At 41.5% G+C, this 24,354-nt stretch overlaps 1 protein-coding gene across 1 annotated transcript in view; it reads left to right on the top strand.

Annotated features, from left to right (window-relative positions):
• Positions 1–24,354, top strand: part of LOC117412018 (dedicator of cytokinesis protein 11) — a 116,810-nt gene that overhangs the window by 88,577 nt on the left and 3,879 nt on the right. The window contains exons 42-52 of the mRNA XM_058988990.1: positions 4,235–4,348; positions 4,675–4,890; positions 5,596–5,653; positions 8,579–8,685; positions 9,486–9,608; positions 11,866–11,979; positions 12,319–12,465; positions 17,831–18,041; positions 19,454–19,644; positions 22,522–22,622; positions 22,737–22,875. Of these exons, the coding sequence (XP_058844973.1) occupies positions 4,235–4,348; positions 4,675–4,890; positions 5,596–5,653; positions 8,579–8,685; positions 9,486–9,608; positions 11,866–11,979; positions 12,319–12,465; positions 17,831–18,041; positions 19,454–19,644; positions 22,522–22,622; positions 22,737–22,875 (1,521 nt within the window). The remainder of the gene's footprint in view (positions 1–4,234; positions 4,349–4,674; positions 4,891–5,595; positions 5,654–8,578; positions 8,686–9,485; positions 9,609–11,865; positions 11,980–12,318; positions 12,466–17,830; positions 18,042–19,453; positions 19,645–22,521; positions 22,623–22,736; positions 22,876–24,354) is intronic.

The following is a 24,354-nucleotide window of genomic DNA, read 5'->3' as shown; positions in this document are numbered from 1 at the left end:
CGGTGATCGGGAGCCAGTGGAGCGAGCGGAGTAGTGGAGTAGCGTGGGCGAAGCGAGGTAGAGAGAACACCAGGCGAGCAGCAGAGTTCTGGATGAGCTGGAGCGGACGGGTGGCGGACGCAGGGAGGCCAGCCAGGAGGGAGTTGCAGTAGTCTAGGCGGGAGAGTACCAGGGCCTGGACCAGGAGCTGGGTAGCATAGTTGGTGAGGAAGGGTCGGATTCTTCGGATGTTGCTCAGGAAGAATCTGCAAGTGCGTGCCAGAGTGGAGATGTGCTGGGAATAAGAGAGGCAGGGGTCCAGGGTGACTCCAAGGTTTTTAGCTGAGGAAGAGGGAGAGAGTGTGGTAGATTCCAGAGGAACAGAGATAGAGAGATCAGAGGAGGGGGAGGAGGAGGGAAAGAAAAGGAGGTCAGATTTAGAGAGGTTGAGTTTGAGGTGATGCGAGTGCATCCAGGAGGAAATAGCAGACAGACAGGTAGAGATACGGGAGGAGATGGTGGAGTCAGAGGTGGGGAAGGAGAGGAAAATCTGAGCATCATCAGCATAGAAATGGTATGAGAAACCATAGGATGCGATGAGGGGGCCCAGGGAGCGGGTGTAGAGAGAGAACAGGAGAGGACCCAAGACTGACCCTTGGGGGACTCCAGTCAAGAGAGGGTGAGGTGTGGAGGTTGCTCCACGCCAGGTTACCTGGTAAGTGCGGTTGGAGAGGTAGGAGGAGAACCAGGCCAGAGCAGTGCCAGAGATCCCCAGGTCAGCAAGAGATGATAGTAGAATAGAGTGATCAACAGTGTCAAAGGCAGCAGAGAGGTCGAGGAGAATTAGGACAGAGGAGAGAGAGGCAGCTCGGGCACACTTAAGTGAGTTGGTGACAGAGAGAAGGGCGGTTTCAGTGGAGTGAGCAGAGCGGAAGCCAGATTGGAGAGGGTCAAGCAGAGAGTGGTTGGACAGGAAAGCAGAGAGCTGGCGGTGTACAGTCCGCTCGAGGGTTTTGGAGAGGAAGGGTAGGCTGTGTGAATCTGCTCCTGTTATGCTGTGTGAATCTGCACCTTGTGAAGCTGTGTGAATCTTCTCCTTGTGAGGCGGTGTGAATCTGCTCTTGATGTGAAGCTGTGTGAATCTGCTCCTGTGAGGCTGTGAATCTGCTCCTTCTGAAGCTGTGTGAATCTGCTCTTGATGTGAAGTTGTGTGAATCTGCTCTTTCTGAAGCTGTGTGAATCTGCTCTGATGTGAAGCTGTGTGAATCTGCTCCTGTGAGGCTGTGTGAATCTGCTCCTTGTGATGCTGTGTGAATCTGCTCTTGATGTGAAGCTGTGTAAATCTGCTCCTGTGAGGCTGTGTGAATCTGCTCCTTGTGAAGCTGTGTGAATCTGCTCCTTGTGAGGCTGTGTGAATCTGCTCCTTGTGAAGATGTGTGAATCTGCTCTTGATGTGAAGCTGTGTGAATCTGCTCCTGTGAGGCTGTGAATCTGCTCCTTCTGAAGCTGTGTGAATCTGCTCCTTCTGAAGCTGTGTGAATCTGCTCTTGATGTGAAGTTGTGTGAATCTGCTCTTTCTGAAGCTGTGTGAATCTGCTCTGATGTGAAGCTGTGTGAATCTGCTCCTGTGAGGCTGTGTGAATCTGCTCCTTGTGATGCTGTGTAAATCTGCTCTTGATGTGAAGCTGTGTAAATCTGCTCCTGTGAGGCTGTGTGAATCTGCTCCTTGTGAAGCTGTGTGAATCTGCTCCTTGTGAGGCTGTGTGAATCTGCTCCTTGTGAAGATGTGTGAATCTGCTCTTGATGTGAAGCTGTGTGAATCTGCTCCTTGTGAAGCTGTATGAATCTGCTCCTTGTGAGGCTGTGTGAATCTGCTCCTTGTGAAGATGTGTGAATCTGCTCTTGATGTGAAGCTGTGTGAATCTGCTCCATGTGAAGCTGTGTGAATCTGCTCCTTGTGAGGCTGTGTGAATCTGCTCCTTGTGAGGCTGTGTGAATCTGCTCTTGATGTGAAGCTGTGTGAATCTGCACCTTGTGAAGCTGTGTGAATCTGCACCTTGTGAAGCTGTGTGAATCTGCTCCTTGTGAGGCTGTGTGAATCTGCTCCTTGTGAGGCTGTGTGAATCTGCTCCTTGTGAAGATGTGTGAATCTGCTCTTGATGTGAAGCTGTGTGAATCTGCACCTTGTGAAGCTGTGCGAATCTGCACCTTGTGAAGCTGTGTGAATCTGCTCTTGATGTGAGGCTGTGTGAATCTGCTCCTTGTGAGGCTGTGTGAATCTGCTCCTTGTGAAGCTGTGTGAATCTGCTCCTGTGAGGCTGTGTGAATCTGCTCCTTGTGAAGATGTGTGAATCTGCTCCTGTGAGGCTGTGTGAATCTGCTCCATGTGAGGCTGTGTGAATCTGCTCCTTGTGAAGCTGTGTGAATCTGCTCCTTGTGAGGCTGTGTGAATCTGCTCCTTGTGATGCTGTGTGAATCTGCTCCTTGTGAAGCTGTGTGAATCTGTTCCTTGTGAAGATGTGTGAATCTGCTCTTGATGTGAAGCTGTGTGAATCTGCTCCATGTGAAGCTGTGTGAATCTGCTCCTTGTGAGGCTGTGTGAATCTGCTCCATGTGAAGCTGTGTGAATCTGCTCCTGTGAGGCTGTGTGAATCTGCTCCTTGTGAGGCTGTGTGAATCTGCTCCTTGTGAGGCTGTGTGAATCTGCTCCTTGTGAAGATGTGTGAATCTGCTCTTGATGTGAAGCTGTGTGAATCTGCTCCATGTGAAGCTGTGTGAATCTGCTCCTGTGAGGCTGTGTGAATCTGCACCTTGTGAAGCTGTGTGAATCTGCTCCATGTGAAGCTGTGTGAATCTGCTCCTGTGAGGCTGTGTGAATCTGCACCTTGTGAAGCTGTGTGAATCTGCTCCTGTGAGGCTGTGTGAATCTGCACCTTGTGAAGCTGTGTGAATCTGCTCCTTGTGAAGCTGTGTGAATCTGCTCCATGTGAAGCTGTGTGAATCTGCTCCTGTGAGGCTGTGTGAATCTGCTCCTTGTGAGGCTGTGTGAATCTGCTCCTTGTGAAGATGTGTGAATCTGCTCTTGATGTGAAGCTGTGTGAATCTGCTCCATGTGAAGCTGTGTGAATCTGCTCCTGTGAGGCTGTGTGAATCTGCTCCTTGTGAGGCTGTGTGAATCTGCTCCTTGTGATGCTGTGTGAATCTGCTCTTGATGTGAAGCTGTGAATCTGCACCTTGTGAAGCTGTGTGAATCTGCACCTTGTGAAGCTGTGTGAATCTGCTCCTTGTGAAGCTGTGTGAATCTGCTCTTGATGTGAAGCTGTGTGAATCTGCTCTTGATGTGAAGCTGTGAATCTGCTCCTTGTGAAGCTGTGTGTATCTGCTCCTTGTGAAGCTGTGTGAATCTGCTCTTGATGTGAAGCTGTGTGAATCTGCTCCTTGTGAAGCTGTGTGAATCTGCTCTTGATGTGAAGCTGTGTGAATCTGCTCCTGTGAGGCTGTGTGAATCTGCTCCTTTTTATTTATTTTATTTATTTATTTCTTAGCAGACGCCCTTATCCAGGGCGACTTACAATTGTTACAACATATCACATTATACATTATTTCACATTATACAGATATCACATTATTTTTACATACAATTACCCATTTATACAGTTGGGTTTTTACTGGAGCAATCTAGGTAAAGTACCTTGCTCAAGGGTACAACAGCAGTGTCCCCCACTGGGGATTGAACCCACGACCCTCTGGTCAAGAGTCCAGAGCCCTAACCACTACTCCACACTGCTGCCTACTGCTCCTTGTGAAGCTGTGTGAATCTGCTCTTGATGTGAAGCTGTGTGAATCTGCATCTTGTGAAGCTGTGTGAATCTGCACCTTGTGAAGCTGTGTGAATCTGCTCCTGTGAGGCGGTGTGAATCTGCTCCTTGTGAAGCTGTGTGAATCTGCTCTTGATGTGAAGCTGTGTGAATCTGCTCTTGATGTGAAGCTTGTGAATCTGCTCCTGTGAGGCTGTGTGAATCTGCTCCTTGTGAAGCTGTGTGAATCTGCTCTTGATGTGAAGCTGTGTGAATCTGCTCCTGTGAGGCTGTGTGAATCTGCTCCTTGTGAAGCTGTGTGAATCTGCTCTTGATGTGAAGCTGTGTGAATCTGCACCTTGTGAAGCTGTGTGAATCTGCTCCTTGTGAAGCTGTGTGAATCTGCTCCTTGTGAATCTGCTCCTTTGGTTCCTAACCTTATTGCTTTGCTGTTTCAGATTATCATTGCAGTTAGTCAGTTGATTGCAGACGTGGCACTGACTGGAGGCTCCAGGTTCCAGGAGTCTCTGTCCATTATTAACAATTTTGCCAACAGCGACAAAGCCATGAAGGTACCAAGCTTTACACCGACTGATATATTACTAGATTGCACAGAAAATATTGGCAGTGCATTTGGCATGTGTTTATTAAGCAGCAGAATGATTATCCCCTGGCACCTGGGGTACAGCAGGTATTGAGGCTCATGTATGCCGTACGTTTGTTAATAGACACATCATTGCATATTTCTTGAGAACTGTTCACCCAATTGTAATGAAACTTTGCAAGGGGATCTCTTAGCAAAATCTAGGTCTAGTTTATCTCCCAGCAAGAGGGCTATTGTTCTGAATCGATGTATAGAAGTTACTTTTTAAAGATTGTGACCTTTTTTCTCCTACAGGCAACCGCTTTTCCTTCAGAGGTGAAAGACCTCACTAAGAAAATCCGGACCGTGCTGATGGCCACGGCTCAGATGAAGGAGCATGAGCGGGACCCGGAGATGCTGGTGGATCTGCAGTTCAGCCTGGCCAAGTCTTATGCCAGCACCCCCGAGCTCAGGAAGACCTGGCTCGAAAGCATGGCAAAGGTTCACGTGAAGAATGGAGATTTCTCCGAGGTACCATTTCAGAGTTGAGAATACTATAACTTGCAGGATTTGTAAATCCTTAACTCATGACTTATTTAAAGACGGTTTCAATGCCTGTTTGGATTAATTCAATGAAGTGTAGTATTCATTGAACTGTTTTAGCAGCCCAGAAAAATTTTAATCAATGCCAAGCTTGATTCAATTTAACTCCTTCAACACTGAACACCTGTATACAGGTCTATGAAAGAGAACTGAAAACTGCAGATCTGATATATATATATATATATATATATATATATATATATATATATATATATATATATATATTATTTTTTTTATTTTTTATTGGGGTGCTTTGAAACATGAGAATCAACCCTCTTCACAAATAGGGGTGGGTAGGGTGTTTCTTATTTAATTGAATTAGATGTTTAAATTTGAGAATAGGCTCCATCGTTACTCAATGATGGGGAAAGCAGCTGGCCTCAAGGGGAAGGAAAGTGCAGCTTGTGATAATAATGCACTGGAGTGAATCAACAGGATGCAGCTCACCATGGGGAGGACAAGTCTCTGTCTGAAGCACAGACTGCAGTGTCCCATTCTACCAGGAGGTGGCACCATTAGCTACAGGAATTAGGGAGTACTTCATAGTACAAGAAGATAAAATGGGGGTTGGGGAGGAGGACTAGCACTTACATTTACACTTGATAGTTATTAGATTTGTTCTTTCCATTTCAGGCAGCAATGTGTTATGTCCATGCTGCAGCTCTGGTTGCAGAATACCTACACAGAAAAAGTAAGCATTCCGAATAATTCCTTTCTGAATGAATCACTTTGTACTGTACTTTGTGTTACTATCATTGGATTCCTGCTTTTAAAAATCTTTTTAGAAAGACATATTCATGTCAGGATTTTCACAACAGACTAAAGTTGTTTTTTCAGATCTCAAACAAAATTAAGAATCAAATGATTTTATGTTTCAATAAAAATACAATATACAATTTCTCAGTATTTGTCATAGTTTAGCCTAACTTGCATTGTGCTTTATCAGACGCAGCAATCCAGTTTGATTACATTGCCAGAGGCTGATAGAAATCTGGGTTCATGAACTTCCTCCCCCATGCGTGCTCATACTGCATATTAATAAAATCAACATTTTACTATTGCAGCAGGTTAGCAAGTTACAGGACAGTGTCAAGCTCAACTCAGTTTAGCTCCTGAAACAAAACAGACATTGTTAAATGACAATTTCTGGAAAACCCCTTTCGCACTCATATCTTTAACTTTTACAAGGGTTATGAGCTATATAAGGCTCTGTGACTCGGGCTACCAGGAACTAAGCAGCCGGTACACACTGTGGTGTATTGATTTCCAGCCCTTCAGTCACTAGAGAATTTGAATAGTTTTTATCAGTTTGCATTTTCCATGAAAGTCCTGTTAGGTAATATGCATTTATTTGATTACCATTCGTCTCTTTATTACCTATTCTTCTGCAGGTTGCCTTAATCTGATAAAACATATTGGCTAATAAAAGTAAGGCAGGGCAAGCCATTTTAATGGTGAGTGCACATTTAACATAGGATTGAATACATGAGAAAGGATTGAGTACTGACAAATATCTGTACTGGTCTCTTTGTTACTTCAAAAGTATAGTGCATGCTGTGCCCCTGTAATGGAGAATATTGATACAATTGCTTACAATGAAGAAATACGTATAATTCTAGAGTCTCATGTTTTCCACTGTCTGTCTTTCCTCTCTGTATGTATGTATATGCACTGTACAGTCTGTCTATCCTGTCTATGTATGTATGTATGTATGCATGTACTGTAGTCTGTCGTTCCTCTCTGTCTGTATATATGGGTATGCACTGTACAGAAAAGAACCACCTATGTGGTAGGGCCAGTACTTTTATGGGGAGTTGGGTGTGGTTGTTGAGACCAGCAGCTGACATCTGACTTGAATATGAAAATGACAAGGGATCTGAACTCAAACTATAAACAAACTAAATAGACCACAAGTGAATAACATGCCATTATATGGCGTACTTATAAAACACATTTGATTTTACCATTCCTTTGCACTTAGCAGCACTGAGGGTTTCACTCAGTACCTGGCATGTGAATTCTGATACAACTAAGGTACAACTTGGTATAAATTGGATAGCTAATGATTCTATAAGGTGTATTTATCCATCACAAATCCGCGGTCAGTACTGGAGCCCTGACCTAAAGTTAACCAATGTCTCACTAACTCAGGTTCCATTTTCCTTTTCTTTCACATTAAAGAAGTTCATTTCTTTTCTTTTTAGCACTGATCACATTAAAGTGCTGTGTTAGTGTATAACTAGACTGCAGTGCAGCCACTTGCCAGTGCTGTGTTAGTGTATAACTAGACTGCAGTGCAGCCACTTGCCAGTGCTGTGTTAGTGTATAACTAGACTGCAGTGCAGCCACTTGCCAGTGCTGTGTTAGTGTATAACTAGACTGCAGTGCAGCCACTTGCCAGTGCTGTGTTAGTGTATAACTAGACTGCAGTGCAGGTCTCACCCTGTCTCGTAAGAATTCAATAGCTTTAGTTTCAGTTTTTTTGCTTTGCTCTGGATTAGGGTGTTTTTTTCAGGACACTGTAGAAAGTTCTAGATACTGTAAAACCAAGACAATACAACAACAGGCATATTTTTGTGGCAAGATGTGTGTTTGTGTTTTGTTGTGAAACTCATCTTTGCACTGATGCAACTGCGGCTTTGTACAACATGGTGATCAGGGCAGCCTCCTTAACAAGCTGTGGCTTGTGGTACAGCGACTGTGTGCCAAGACCTTTTCAACCAATACAACTGGTTCAGCAAGGAGAGCTACGCTGGCATTGCGATTGACACACTTTTCAAGAGAGTAGCGTGACAAAAACGTCTTGATTTAAAAGTATACAGTACTGAGGCAAAGTTGTTGTAATGGTTTTTAAATCCAATGCCCTGATGGCAAACAACAGTAAACAATAAACAATGTCATTGAGAAGCAATACAGCGGTGTGTATTGCTTATTTATAATCCACGTGTTGGCCCCGAAGTAATAACAGTCATGTTTTATTTCATCCACACGTAACACATACACAAACACCCATCCACAGTGCGTGCTCTACTGCTCGTGATGAATACAGTTCAGCGGGGATACAAAGTGCAGTGATGTCCAGGTTCGTGCTGGCCTTTAGCGACAGCTCCTGGAACACTCACGGTATTCCAACACAGTTTCTCCTTTCAGTTTTGTTAATTAACCATTTACAAAGGAACAGATCAGATCACTACGTCCCCTTAAATACCGTCAACCATGACCCCTTATTTAACGAGCACATCTGCTCCTCCAATCCGCGGATGTCACGCCGATTCCCGTCCGGGTCATTGATTTAGTGTATTGTAGCTCCACCCCCTTTCTAGATGGCCGACTTCCACCTAACCCTGGGAATGAATTGTCGGGCCAACTACTCCAGGGTACTCTATTCTCTTTATACAGCTGCCTTGCAGATCGGGAGGGAGATCGAACACCAAGAATCATTCAATCTCTGTCACAAGTACATACTCAGTGAATAAGCTTTCACTATTTGGTCACACAGGACAAGATTTGTTTTGAAAGCAATGATGGTTCCTAATGTCACATGTGTGCTATGTATGCATTAGTGTTCACGTATATACTGTGTGTCTCTAAATTGTCATAACTTTGCTTTATCTAGAATCCTTCGCGAGTGGTTTGTCTGCATTTAAGAAAATCACCCTCAATATAGATGAGGAATCTGCGATGAAAGAGGATGCTGGAATGCAAGATGTGTATTACACAGAGGTGAGCTGGAGGAAGTAATATTAGGGAGTGGGGTAATGGTCGAGTCGGGGAGGTAGTTTCTATTTATTTAATCACAATATTAATCAAGCACCCTACAACTGCAACATTAATCAAGCATGCTACAACTGCAACGCCCATGCATTCCTATTGGACATCCTAGAGATGGGCTGATCCATTACAAAACAGGGCTTGTTTTGATAAAAGGTTACCACCCTGACCTCCAGCAACTTGTAAAATCTAGAGTTATTGAACATCCCTATATATCCAACAGTTTTATTGTTATCATATATTAGCAGTAATTGTACAGTTGTACTCGTAGTAGTATTATTTTTTTCTTCGTGGTAGCAGTAGTAGTACTGCAGTCTGATTTGAACAGCTTGACAATAGTAGGATAGTTGAACTGATATTTTCAACAAAATTTTTTTTTTGTTATATATTTATATATACAACATACTGTAATCTCAATTGTATTTCTTTACAAATTCCTTTATTGATCCTTTTTATTAACTTCTTTAATTATTTTAAAGTGCACCATTATTATTATTATTATTATTATTATTATTATTATTATTATTATTATTATTATTATTATTATTATTATCCTCTGTGTTATTATGCGCAGGTCACCACTTACCTTGTATTACTGCCGATGCCGTTCTACAAATCCGTTTTTCTTCTTGATCGTAAACGCTATTGCAGCAGGGGAGATGGAGAATGATTAGCAGTGTAGAGCGGATCTCTGCCCTGAGTTTGTTCCTCCGGGTGTTTGTGCTGACAATGCTGAGGCTTTCCTTCTACAGGAGGTGCTGGTGGAATTGCTGGAGCAGTGTGTAGACGGCCTGTGGAAAGCAGAACGCTATGAACTCATGTCCGAGATCTCCAAGTTCATCATTCCGGTGTATGAGAAGCGGCGGGAATTTGAAGTAATGTTTGTTTTTTAATTCCTTGACCAAGCTGGTCTTGTGACGTATTACTCCACTGCTAAAAAGAAAAGCCATTTGTAATGTAGAGGTGCTCTGAAATACTCAGTAGTGCGTAAAAGCATGAACCTGTCCAGTAGAACCTGGTGCAATTATCCATTGTCGATGTTGCATCCTCAAAAGCAGGTTAGTTAAACACAATCTCCTGATCTACTGGCTGAAAGAGCGTATCCTATTTGAACCTGATGCACAGGCTGAAAGAGTTTATCCTATTTGAACCTGATGCACAGGCTGAAAGAATTTATCCTATTTGAACCTGATGCACAGGCTGAAAGAGTTTATCCTATTTGAACCTGATGCACAGGCTGAAAGAGAGTATCCTATTTGAACCTGATGCACAGGCTGAAAGAGCGTATACTATTTGAACCTGATGCACAGGCTGAAAGAGCGTATCCTATTTGAACCTGATGCACAGGCTGAAAGAGCGTATCCTATTTGAACCTGATGCACAGGCTGAAAGAGAGTATCCTATTTGAACCTGATGCACAGGCTGAAAGAGAGTATCCTATTTGAACCGGATGCACAGGCTGAAAGAGAGTATCCTATTTGAACCTGATGCACAGGCTGAAAGAGAGTATCCTATTTGAACCTGATGCACAGGCTGAAAGAGAGTATCCTATTTGAACCTGATGCACAGGCTGAAAGAGAGTATCCTATTTGAACCTGATACACAGGCTGAAAGAGAGTATCCTATTTGAACCTGATGCACAGGCTGAAAGAGAGTATCCTATTTGAACCTGATACACAGGCTGAAAGAGCATATCCTATTTGACCTTGATGCACAGGCTGAAAGAGTGTATTCTATTTGAACCTGATGCACAGGCTGAAAGAGAGTATCCTATTTGAACCTGATGCACAGGCTGAAAGAGCGTATCCTATTTGAACCTGATGCACAGGCTGAAAGAGAGTATCCTATTTGAACCGGATGCACAGGCTGAAAGAGAGTATCCTATTTGAACCTGATGCACAGGCTGAAAGAGAGTATCCTATTTGAACCTGATGCACAGGCTGAAAGAGAGTATCCTATTTGAACCTGATGCACAGGCTGAAAGAGAGTATCCTATTTGAACCTGATACACAGGCTGAAAGAGAGTATCCTATTTGAACCTGATGCACAGGCTGAAAGAGAGTATCCTATTTGAACCTGATACACAGGCTGAAAGAGCATATCCTATTTGACCTTGATGCACAGGCTGAAAGAGTGTATTCTATTTGAACCTGATGCACAGGCTGAAAGAGAGTATCCTATTTGAACCTGATGCACAGGCTGAAAGAGCGTATCCTATTTGAACCTGATGCACAGGCTGCAAGAGAGTATCCTATTTGAACCTGATGCACAGGCTGAAAGAGCGTATCCTATTTGAACCTGATGAACAGGCTGAAAGAGCGTATCCTATTTGAACCTGATGCACAGGCTGAAAGAGCATATCCTATTTCAGTTCTTTGTGATTTCCCAGCAAACTCATTTGTAGGTTCTGGTTTGGATGGTCTGATGTATTATGAACAGACTCTGCATAAAATAAATGCAAATATTGTACATTTATCACACATACATTATCTATAAAAATGAAATGAGGTCCACAGTATCCAAATGCTAGTCTCTGCAAAAAGATCAATGTGTCAGTATTGAAATCATTGTTGTTTTTCCTTTTTACAGCAAATGTTTTACAAGAGCAGCATCATAAGATTCATTAATTAATGATTTCCTAAACAAGGAAGCAGCTCACAGATCATCAAAATTACCTGAAAATTGAATTTCTTGAATATCCAGTATGGTATTTAAATACGTACATAGTGTAGTATTTACATTAGCAATGATACTTGTACAACACAATAAGAATTACCAGTTAATGGAGTTGTTTACTCTGCTGGGAGATATTATTGCTGTTTTTGTCAGTGAAATTAAGTAATTTGCATTTTTTTTTTATTATTTCATTGTAGGATTTAAGAATTAAGATCATTTCTTTAGCAGGTATCATTCCAAATCTGTTGACTTATAACATAGAAGTGCTAGTAATGCAGGAAATGCGATGTGTGCACGCTCATTTCCTCATGAAATGTTGTTTTGCCTCAGGCATTGCGCAGTATGATTTTCTGAACTCTCTAAAGAATGCATGTATCATATCAAGCATAACTTCAAACACTTGATCAAAGACGTTGCTATGACTACGCTAAATGAAGCCCTTGTCTTCCTTACCAGAAACTCAGCCTCTTGTACAGTACGCTTCATCGGGCATACAGCAAGGTCATAGAGGTCATGCACTCTGGACGAAGGCTGCTGGGAACATTTTTCAGAGTTGCTTTTTATGGACAGGTGAGTACTAGTGCAGCAGAACATAAGGAAGTTTACAAACGAGAGGAGGCCATTCGGCCCATCTGGCTCATTTGGTCGTTAGTAGCTTATTGATCCCAGAATCTCATCAAGCAGCTTCTTGAAGGATCCCAGGCTGTCAGCTTCAACAACATTACTGGGGAGTTGGTTCCAGACTCCCACAATTTTTCAGACTCCCACAATGAATTCACATAATTCATACAAATATTAACAGAAACCTGATGGCCGCCACAGGTCCTTTTTTTGGCTGTTTAGTTTTTGAAATATTACTTGGTATCACTATTGAAGTTTTACTGTTTGTTTGTGTTTTGTGTGTTAAAGTCCTTTTTTGAGGACGAGGATGGGAAGGAGTATATCTATAAGGAGCCGAAGCTGACTGGGCTCTCTGAGATCTCCCAGAGACTTGTGAGTCTCTACAGTGACAAGTTTGGATGTGAAAATGTGAAGATCATATCGGATTCCAATAAGGTACATCCTTGCCTCCTTTTACCCATGCCACTGTGTTATCTGTGTTGCATTGCTCTTGCTCGATATCAGTGGTACTCTACAGACGATGATACAAGTAGAAGAATATATGATGGTTCTATGTGCTGTATTTTGACGCACATGCAAAGGCAATTCTATAAGAATAATAAAACAATTCTGACAATATAAACTAGCAAGAACAACCCTGAGTTGCTGTGCACAGCAGCTCCATTATTAAGAGGACTTTATTGCAGGTTTTATACCATTAGAACCATGTTATTCCTCTCTGAAATGTTGATCTTGCCTTTTCACTTTCTTCAAAATTGGATCTAAAGTTTGCAAATACCTGTTTGCTATAAAACAGGTAGGAATAGTTTCAGGTGGTAGAATCATGCTTTTCTTCACATGCACATGCAGTTCATTGTGTTTGTGAGATCAAGCGGATGGTCCTGGTGCCAGTCAGCTAGCAGCAGTGCTGCTTCCCTGGAGAGGTGCCAGCTCAACAGTTTAGTTACACAGACGCTATCCAATGCATTTACATATTTGTACAATGCATACATGTCATCAATGTTGCATTAATTCACATAAAGCTATAAACAGTTATCAACTTTAGCCAGCTTAATGATTTGATTGATCCCTGACTCAGAACTGCAGAAAATAAATAACAAGTGTAACTCGCAGATTACACTTTTTAAAAATATATAGTTTTGAAAATATCTAGATAACCACTATTCCTTTTTTGATTAACCTTTTTGGAACAAGTTGTTGAGTGTATTTATCTCTCAGTATATGGGGTTACATCTGGAGCTGTCTGTCAGTCTGTCCATTCAGCTCTATGTGTCACATCTGGAGCTGTCTGTCAGTCTGTCCATTCAGCTCTCTATGTGTCACATCTGGCACTGTCTGTCTATCTGTCCAATCAGCTCTCTATGTGTCACATCTGGAGCTGTCTGTCAGTCTGTCCATTCAGCTCTCTATGTGTCACATCTGGCGCTGTCTGTCTGTCTGTCCAATCAGCTCTCTATGTGTTTGTGGCAAAGTGGTTTGCAGTGCGCAGGTGTAGTGGTGATGTGATTACGAAACAGAAGACAGACAGCAAAGTTCACGATCCAAACAAACGTTTATTTTGTAATCCCGGTCTGGCGACCGCAAAGAGCAATCCCAGTCAATACACAGCAATGTGCATTGCACTGTTCCAAACAACGGGTTACAGTCCCGAAATAGTAAGCACAGTATAACACACACAAATACACACACACGATCACAAGTCCAAAATGAGTGCTAATGTGCGAGTGGTGAAATACAATTTATTAGTGCACAGTTGTGCAGTGTGGTCTGGGCTGCTGCTGGCCTTAAGCGGCAGATCCCGGTACGTGTTAGCTGTCTAACAAGAACAAACGAGTACAATTAGACACAACAAAACAAACAAACACTAAACACTCACTGTTACCTTATTATTCTACTTCATGGGTTCGCTCGCAACCATAACAAAGGAACAGATCGCTTAGCCACGTCCCCTTTTGTACTGTCAATCCGCAGTTGCCACGTCGCTTCCCTTCTGGGGTGATGACTTGGTGTACTGTAGCTCCACCCCCTTTCTAAATGGTCAACTTCCACCTTTCCCTGGAATGAATTGTCAGACCATCGAGTCCGGGGCACTCTGTTCCCTTTACACAGCGCCCTCACAGGTCAGGAGGGAGATTTATAACCAAGATTCATTCTTTCTCTGTCACAGTGTTACATTTGTACATGTACCTGCATACTGTTGATACAGGCTGTGGATCTTCTTTTTCATTTTACTGATTGCTCTAATCTTGGTGTCCAGATTATTATTTATTTATTTATTTATTTTATCGAGGGCAACTTACAAAACATCACAGTACAACATATCACGTTACAGAATATCACATTGTAAAGTATCACATTACAGAATATCACAGTACAAAGTATCACATTACAGAATATCACATTGTAAAGTATCACATTACAGAATATCACATTGTAAAGTATCACATTACAGAATATCACATTGTAAAGTATCACATTACAGAATACAGTAGAGAGTCAATTATATTTCACAATGGCCAAGCTGTGCTGTGTATTGTTAACCTAACTTTATATTATTATTTTATTATTTATTTCTTAGCCGACGTCCTTATCCAGGGTGACTTGCAATTGTTACAAGATATCACATTATTTATTTATTTATTTATTTATTTTTTTCTTTTACACATTATTTTTACATACAATTACCCATTTATAGTGTTGGGTTTTTACTGGAGCAATCTAGGTAAAGTACCTTGCTCAAGGGTACAGCAGCAGTGTCCCCCACCTGGGATTGAACCCATGACCCATCAGTCAAGAGTCTAGAGCCTTAACCACTACTCCACACTGCTGCCCTACTACTTCTCACTGCTGCCCTGGTGTCTGCGTGTCATCATCCTATTTGCAGCCTCAATGAGATCCAACAAAGAAAGCCTGTCTTTGAAACATGTCTAGGAACCAGCCTGATTTGCAAACATTTGAATATTATTTAAAACCCCCACTATCAGTTTATCAGCACAGCTGCACAGCACAGATCAGATATGAATGTATGTCTTCTAGTGGTGCAATCAGAAACACAAAGGCACAACTTCAAAAAAGAAATAAAGGACTTGAGTTTTTAACAATTGAAAATAATATGCGTGCGTCCGTATCAGATGTCCCTTTAACATTGTAATAATAATAAAAAATACACTATTTTTTAACAGAATCCATTTCTGTCTGAACTATGGTTGCTCATTACTGTTAACATGTTATGTCCAAAGCAAAGCATTTTAATTAATTTCACAAATCCTGAGTAATTTAACCACCGTACTAAATTCAGCATATTTTTATGTAACATTGACATATAATCCAAACACAACGTGCTTTGAAACAAAAGGTAATCGGTAGATTTAATAGATTTAAAACAAACAAAAAAAACTTGTTGCCTTCATTTTTAAATCAAGAAAACGTGAATACAATAGACCTACTTCAGATATGGCTTGTCCAGCGTGAATGTAGAGGCCTAAAGTGCGTATCCTAGCAACGCGCTGACCTTGTTAATCTGTCGTACTAGCACTGAAAGAAGCGCACACTCAAGGTTAATGCAAACCGGCATCAGGAGACTTCAAACGGTTCTAATTTGATGCATCGATTCACCAATATGTAATTGAAGCTTGGGAAATTTAAGGACAGATGATCAATAACAGATGCATTGATTCATAGCTGCACCCCTAGTGTCTGCAGTTCCAGTAATACCAGGGTGTTGAGATGCATTGATTCATAGCTGCACCCCTCGTGTCTGCAGTTCCAGTAATACCAGGGCGTTGAGATGCATTGATTCATAGCTGCACCCCTCGTGTCTGCAGTTCCAGTAATACCAGGGCGTTGAGATGCATTGATTCATAGCTGCACCCCTCGTGTCTGCAGTTCCAGTAATACCAGGGCGTTGAGATGCATTGATTCATTACTGCACCGTGTCTGCAGTTCCAGTAATACCAGGGTGTTGAGATGCATTGATTCATTACTGCACCCCTAGTGTCTGCAGTTCCAGTAATACCAGGGTGTTGAGATTAATCGATTTATAGCTGCACCCCTAGTGTCTGCAGTTCCTCACAGTAACACCAGGGCGTTGAGATGCATCGATTCATTGTTACACCCCGTGGGGTCTGTTTATAAAGGGTTAATGCCTGTAGAAATGAGAAATCAGGAGTACATGATTGGATTTTGTCCATAGCCGCTTATTTAACGACAGTTGCTAGTCATAACAGATAAATCAGATGCGTCGTTAAGCCCCAATGATTTTCGTCTATGAAGGCATGTTTGTAACGAATTGAGAGAAAGGTTAACGATTACCTCATTAGCATAAAGTTTTAATCGGTCCTAAGCATCAAGAGTGAACGACAGCAAAATGCTGTCGATAACTAGGAGTTATTGAATGCTTTCTACAGTCAAGTCTAAACTAATGACAGCCTCGGCAGACGATTATTTTAAAGACATATTTTATTACTACTCTTGCTCTTTTATACAGTTTGACATACCCGTGATTAACACTGCTTATTTTGAAAAAAAATAAATAAATGTGGAGCTTTATATGAAGGAAAATGTTTAATATAAATGTATACTCACACAAGAACATATTCTCTGGCATAATCATTTTGAAGCGGAGAGCAAGTGAGAGGCTGAGAATAGACAGTTATTCTGTTATTATTATTTCTTTGTCGTGATCCGCGGCTGACAGCGGTCCTTTTCTTTTTATTTATTTTACCTGTGTTCACAGTTAACAGTATGGACGAACACCGCCTGTGTGTCATGGAGCGTTACAATATACAGTATACCAGTGCTGCTGATACAGTCGGTGGGAAATTTGGGCTTGCTTGGTATTGCAAAAAACACTGATCGTGCCACTAAAAGTTGAGAATTTGTAGTTTTCAAAATTATTATTATTATTATTATTATTATTATTATTATTATTATTCTTATTCAAACGTCCGTGTTTTTTGTTTAGTTTTTAGGTTGTTTTTTTTTTTTTTTTGGTTCCTGCAGTTAAGAATGGAAATCTTATGTGTGCGTATGGAAATGTGTTTACCAGCGTTGCCAAACAAAACGAAAATACAAAGTATTTATTTAAAGAATCCTTTCTTGAATTTTTGGCAGACGTGATCGGGGCATCGGAATCAGGTTTTGCAGACTGCCCGTGACTGGCAGCTGCAGACTCGGGTTTCGGTAAGAGGCTACTGTTGGTGGATTCTGTTTTTCTTTTTGCAACAGCGACCGACGCTACCCAAAGAAAATTAGTAATGCTGATGATGTCATCAAAAAGAGGCGGATTTCTGTTCTTCAACGACAGTATACCCATTCATAAAGTGCTTTGTGACAGTCGCCCGTTTGCTAAGATCATTTTATGAATAGCAATATGGAGGAGTTTCATTAGTTTTAATGGTGAAGAGGAAATTAACAGACCAAAATGGTTTCTTGATATCGGAAAGGTAGCTTTCAAAAGCACACATGATCCCATGGGAGTGGCACTGAACAGGTTGAAAGTGACATGTGCCTCATCCTTTCTGATTGTATAGAGACATACACGCGTACTGCACATGTTCAGAGTTCACTTCGGTTCCATTACAGGTGTTGTCCAAAAGTTCATCTTTCACTGTGACATTGTTTCAACGTCCAGACTGATACAAATCACACCTTTTCACATCCATTTTACTTTTACAAAACAATTTGATTAGAATGCCTTTGCCGCAACATTACTTGTTCTTATTCATAGTTATTGTGATGTTAAGGAAAGTGTGTTAAACAGTGCAATAAAAGCCAGGTAAACGAGCATTTTTCTTCTAAGGTGGATTCTAAGCAACTGGACCCTAAATATGCATATATTCAAGTGACCTTTGTGAAACCGTTCTTTGAGGAGAAAGAACTTGCTGAAAAGAAGACCAACTTCGAAAAGAACCACAACATCAACAGATTTGTGTTTGAGACTCCTTATACCTTATCAGGGAAGAAACACGGAGGGATTGAGGAGCAGTGCAAGAAAAGAACCGTGCTGACAAGTAAGAACCCACGGGCATCATGCAGACCCGCATGCTTTTGCCATGGGTATGCTACGCATTTACCATAGTTTGCCATGCTTATTAATATGATTTATGCATACCTTGCTATTCTTTACAATGCTTATCTAAGCTTTACCATGCTTTCACTATGCTTTATTACACTTTACTATGCTTTTACTTTGGTTAGCTTTTATAAGGGATATCTGCATATCTAGTAACATCATTGCAAAATTCGAACCATGTTCAGTAATGAACTGTTTTGGTTCCCATGTTTTAGAAATCAGTACACTGAAGAGAAGCACTCCCTCTACTGTAACTATACAGGCGTCTAGTACAGTATATTAAAGTGTAAAAAGATACCATGCAAAAAAATGCGGTAAACTTATAAAGGGCAGTGGAGTAGAAAAGTGACATCACTGGCAGAAACTGGCAATTGATGAATCACGCTCAGAATCACATTCAGAAACTGGCAATCGATGAATCACGCTCAGAATCACATTCAGAAACTGGCAATCGATGAATCACGCTCAGAATCACATTCAGAAACTGGCAATCGATGAATCACACTCAGAATCACATTCAGAAACTGGCAATCAATGAATCACGCTCAGAATCACATTCAGAAACTGGCAATCGATGAATCACGCTCAGAATCACATTCAGAAACTGGCAATCGATGAATCACGCTCAGAATCACATTCAGAAACTGGCAATCGATGAATCACGCTCAGAATCACATTCAGAAACTGGCAATCGATGAATCACACTCAGAATCACATTCAGAAACTGGCAATCGATGAATCACGCTCAGAATCACATTCAGAAACTGGCAATCGATGAATCACGCTCAGAATCACATTCAGAAACTGGCAATCGATGAATCACGCTCAGAATCACATTCAGAAACTGGCAATCGATGAATCACGCTCAGAATCACATTCAGAAACTGGCAATCGATGAATCACACTCAGAATCACATTCAGAAACTGGCAATCGATGAATCACGCTCAGAATCACATTCAGAAACTGGCAATCGATGAATCACACTCTTCAGTTTCAAAGCAGCAACATAGTTGTTTAAAGTACATATTACTGTAGTGCAAGCTAGTAGTGTTAATATTGTATTTGTATTCAGCTGTTTGAATTTAAGGACACTTATCAAGAAGTGTGTAGTTTTAGAAAGACAGAAGTGCAGTTCTAACGGTCTGCGGTCCATTGTTTATTAAAACACAAGTTTGCTATTAAGCTGTTACAGATGTCATTATGTAAGCGTTAGTGCCCGTCGATGAAGGCTCACTGTGTGGTAGCTGAGTGCGACTGGATGGTGCAATACATCTTACAGGTATTGTTATAACTTATAGATGTGATACGGCTTACAAGAAGTAATATACAGTATTTCTTGTCTTTCCCAGCAACAAATACATTCCCCTACGTGAAAAAGAGAATTGCAGTCATGAACGAACACCAGGTGGACCTGAAGCCGATCGAAGTTGCACTAGACGAGATGAAAGACAGGACAGCTGAGCTGCAGGGGCTGTGTTCCTCCAGCGACGTGGATATGATCCAGCTGCAGCTCAAACTGCAGGGCTGCGTTTCAGTGCAGGTGACTGCCATCCACAGTGTTAGCTCATGAGAGATCTCTGATTCTAAACATTTACAGGAGGTTTCATTGGTGTGGGTGTGGTGCACACGTGGAAAGAAGACCATTGACCAATGAGCATATTGACAACAAAGCATAAGTGACTAATCTGAGATTGATTTCACTTACATGAGCGTATACTAGAGTTTGGGTATAAAGTGGGCTTGTTTCTCCCCTGCTGGGGGTGCAGATCCCTGGTGATGGAGCTGGAGTGGATGAGCCTGTGCTGGATGTTCTCCATTCTTTAGCATGACAGAGGAAGAGAAGGAAGAGCGTTGTGCAGGACCTTAGTGTAGGCCGCCCCAACCTTTAATGTAATACAAATATGTTTATAAACATGCCAAGTGTCCAATATTTAACAATATTTATGTATGAAACAGTATAAGACTACATGTAATAACTAGTCACCTACTTGAATTGCATTTTGCAACACTAGACTATTTTTAGTCTCAAGTTATCAAAACAGAATTCACACAAAGGTGGAGAATTCTGCACAGAAATTTGTACACGTTCTCACATCGAAAACTGTTTTTTTGTTCTTTTTCAATAGAAATATGGGCATGTTAATTTGCTTTCTTTTATTTTGGTATCCAGAGCACCTGTTAACAGCTTAAACTACAGGATGAATCAATCGTGAGCACAGAATAGAACTGCAAAACCATGTTCTGAAACAAACCCCAAACCCCTCCATGGAGACATCGGGAAACTGTTCTGCAACATTGAGCGACCACAAGGTTAAAAGCACAAGTGGCCGCAGAGTATAAATAACAAATCTTGTCAAAAAATTGGTATATTTACTAAAGGTATCTCAAGTGAGATACACATCATAGTTTATGTTAAAAAATTAATTTTAAAAAGCGCATTATTTAGATGAACTGCCAAAGTCTTGTCCCTGAACTACAGCGATTTGAAAATAAATAGCTTTTTAAACAGATTTGGGTCACTCTTAAGAGACTCTGGTGGTTAAATGGATGTTTTGTTGCCGTTGCTCCCGGTCTGTTCTCCTCTCGGTCTGCCTGCTGTGTAATCTGATGCAGAATATTTAGAAATGCATCGAATTCCTGCCGTACCTTTCTCTGCACGTACATTCGTCCAGGGACGATGGTATCATGATTTAAAGGCAGACTCATTTGTGCTGTGTGATGATGAAAATGGGCAGTAGCATTTTACTTTAAAATTCAATTAATAAACCAAGAATTACAAAAAGTGTAACAAATCAATACAAAAAACTGCCCTTTCAATGGCAATGTTCAATTCAACATCTCTTTTAAAACTACCCCTCCTGTCTGGGGGTTTCAGCTCAAATGCCCTTTACAATTCCCGCTCTACTGAATGCTGCCACTGATGCAATAAAAAAAACAAAATAATCTGATTAACACATTTATATTATTTCTGTTTATTTTATATATAATTTATGTTACATAGTTTGGGACTGACAAACTGCTGGTTTAGGACAGAATACCAGCCAGTAGACCTAATTCTCAAGCTTTTAATGACCCATGTTCTATGGTACTCTATAGATTATTTCTACTGCATGTGGGCCATTCTTATTGTTTCTCTCACTGAACAGTTTTTTTTTCACTTTCCATTTACAGTGAGGCTGCTTCAGTCTGTTTATGTGGTTTAATTTGCATCTAATGCAAATACCTTATTGCGAAAAAACTGAGAGCCCAAGAGTCTGCTGTAAAAGAATTGAGCACATTAAATGTAACTTTTTTATTTCAAATCTGTTCACACATTTTACGACACAATGTCCCTAGAAATGAATGGACACTAGTAACCCTCTGCCAGGGGTGTAGAAGTTGCACTCCTTGCAGGGAAACCATCACAGCAGCTGCAGGTACAACACTGCTCAGGTAAAGATGCTGTCAGAACATTGAAGGAATGGAGTGACGATAACGGGTCTCCTTACCCCTAATCCTGCTCTGCTGTGGGGCAATGCATTACAGCTGTGTGAACAGGATGACTGTAGGGGTGACGTTAGACCAGAAATGAAACCAAAAAACACAGCAACTGCGGGTGAAACTGAGACGCTGCAGCGCTCAGTGTTTTATTAACAAAAATAAAAGGCATAAACAAAACACAAACACTTTTACAAAAACAAAAGGCACGTTGGCCAAAAGAAACAGACAAACAAAACAGACATGGAACAAACATTTATCATGCTGGTTTAAAGCCAGCACGAGTAGCAATTGTTATCATTTCTTGTTGTTACCTCCTCTCCCTCTCTCTCTCTCTCTCTCTCTCTCTCTCTCTCTCTCTCTCTCTCTCTCTCTCTCTCTCTCTCTCTCTCTCGTTCTCTACTCACCGAACACTCAACACCGTGTGCGTGAAGAACTCACCCTTTTATGCAGCTGTACGAGACTTGATTGCTAATCAATCATTCAATTTGAATCTCAGTATATCTGCGCTTGAATTAATTTCTACTACCCGTGCTTCCATACTAATACCCATTTTAATCTGCACGTGAAGTGATTGTGCAATCCTTGTGTCTAAATACAAAAATATATTTTAAATCACTCGTGCTACATAACCCTGCATTATATCCTGTGTGCCAATACATACACCAACAATAACACACTACATACAACATATAACACATCACATTCAACATAAAACACAAAATACGCACAGGGGCGGGGCACCCCACCACAAGCTGGCATAAGAGTTAAAGGGGTGTTTAGATCCCCCTCTGTTTAGACCCTGCTTGTGAGAGAGCAGGTGTAGTAGATGTTTAGACCCTGCTTGTGAGAGAGCAGGTATCGTAGATGTTTAAACACTGTTGCTTTGTGCTGTTCTGTCACAGCAGCCCCTCACCAATAATGTTCTGTTCATATTTAGGTGAATGCTGGACCATTAGCATACGCCAGGGTGTTTCTTGAGGATTCCAAATCCAGCAGGTATTCGAATAAAAAGGTGAAGGAGTTAAAAGAAATATTCAGGTATGGGTTAAAGAAATATTCAGGTAAGGTTTTTACAACTGAAACCAATGTTCTGGTGTGTTTCGATTCCAGGGGAGATCCTCCTCATTCTCTTCTGCTCTTCTCTCTGAATAGGAAATTTGTGCAGGCGTGCAGCATTGCTCTGGACCTCAACGAGCGTTTGATCAAAGAGGACCAGTTTGAATATCATGAAGGACTAAAATCAAACTTCAAGGACATGGTGAAGGAGCTTTCTGATATCATCCATGAGCAGGTTAGACACAGATACATACATCATTGTGCAATATTAACACTAACACTACCTGTGTACCATTCATTCGCTTTTCAAACTGTTTTAGGGATGCCCAGGTATCTTGTTACACAGAGGGACACAAATAATGTCATGGCTTTCTCCTGGTATAGAGGTATCCAGGGAATTCACAATAGACACCACACACCATCATATTTGTAATTATTGATAGGTATGCGTAGGTGGTACAGTAGGGATGAAACAATAAACAGAGTCCAGAGGTGTGATTCAAACAGTGTGTATATTTGCAGTATTTACAATACAGTGTCACAACAAACAACAGAAAAGCAAGTGTGACGAGAATAAACAGAAATAAGAGACGACCGGTGTGTTACTGAGCCGGCTGCGTCTGTGTGCATCCGGTTCAGATGGTTCTGCAATGGCACGTATCTTTGTTCCCCAGCCCTGGTTACACAGGCTGTCCTTAGGGTTTCTGGTCACAGGAAAGAAAGGCTACAGGTTAGGATTCCTGTCTCGTTCCTATATATAGTCCGGCTCTCGTCTGTCCCCTTCCCCAGCTATCACAGTTCCCTGTATACTCCCAACCCTGTCCCATCAACCCCATCCTGACCACTCATTAATAAATGGGTTAATTGCTTAACCTTGGGATTGAGGAGTCGGAATCGGGAGCACCTGTCTAGCTGCCCTTATCAAGGTGGCTGCCACAACCTGACACTAGACCTGAGGCCAGTTCCATCTTGATAAGGATACGGGAGTTAGCCTCTTTAGCACCTCTGTCAGGATGCCACACTTCACTCCTTCTATATACCTTCATCCTGTCACAGCATGCATAATAATACAGTTTTCCCCGTTTATAAGGTGGCCCTTTATACTGCGGAACAGGTTATAAGGCGGTACGGTCATGGCTCCCATTTGCCCCATAATGCTATTACACTAACACTAGTAGTCTTGTTATAAGGCGGAACACAAAAAGCATAGTCTCTTAACTATGGCACTCAACTACAGTGTTATAAAGGGGGAGCACTAATATAATATAAAGTCAAGACACTTAGTCAGCATGGGTAATTTCTGCCTCTCCAGATGAGCTTACCCAGACTTTAGTGGGTTAAAACCTATACATTTAATTCAAAACACAGGCTTGCCCATTTTGAAGTGTCATTTTTGCCTCTCCAAATTATCTACCTATTGTTCAATTGAGGTAGCCTGTTTGGAGGGGAGGCGCTATTTTTCAGATTAGTCTGTTCGTTTGTACTACCGGTAGCCCATTTTGAGCACCAGCGCAGAGCATTTACATTTAAATGTGCCAGCTTACGCCATACCCCATTAATTTTGGGCCAGTTAATACATTCGGGATGGGTTCAAATTTGTGCTGCTGTATCGGTCAATCTTGATACATGTCCCCCTATAAAGAATTTAATCTGTTCAGTCTTGAACAAAGAAGACTATGCAGTGATCTGATTCAAGCATTCAAAATTCTGAAAG

The sequence above is a fragment of the Acipenser ruthenus genome, chromosome 16, assembly GCF_902713425.1.
Source record: "Acipenser ruthenus chromosome 16, fAciRut3.2 maternal haplotype, whole genome shotgun sequence".
Classification (NCBI taxonomy): Eukaryota; Metazoa; Chordata; class Actinopteri; order Acipenseriformes; family Acipenseridae; genus Acipenser; species Acipenser ruthenus.
This window is presented reverse-complemented; position numbering and strand designations above follow the sequence as displayed.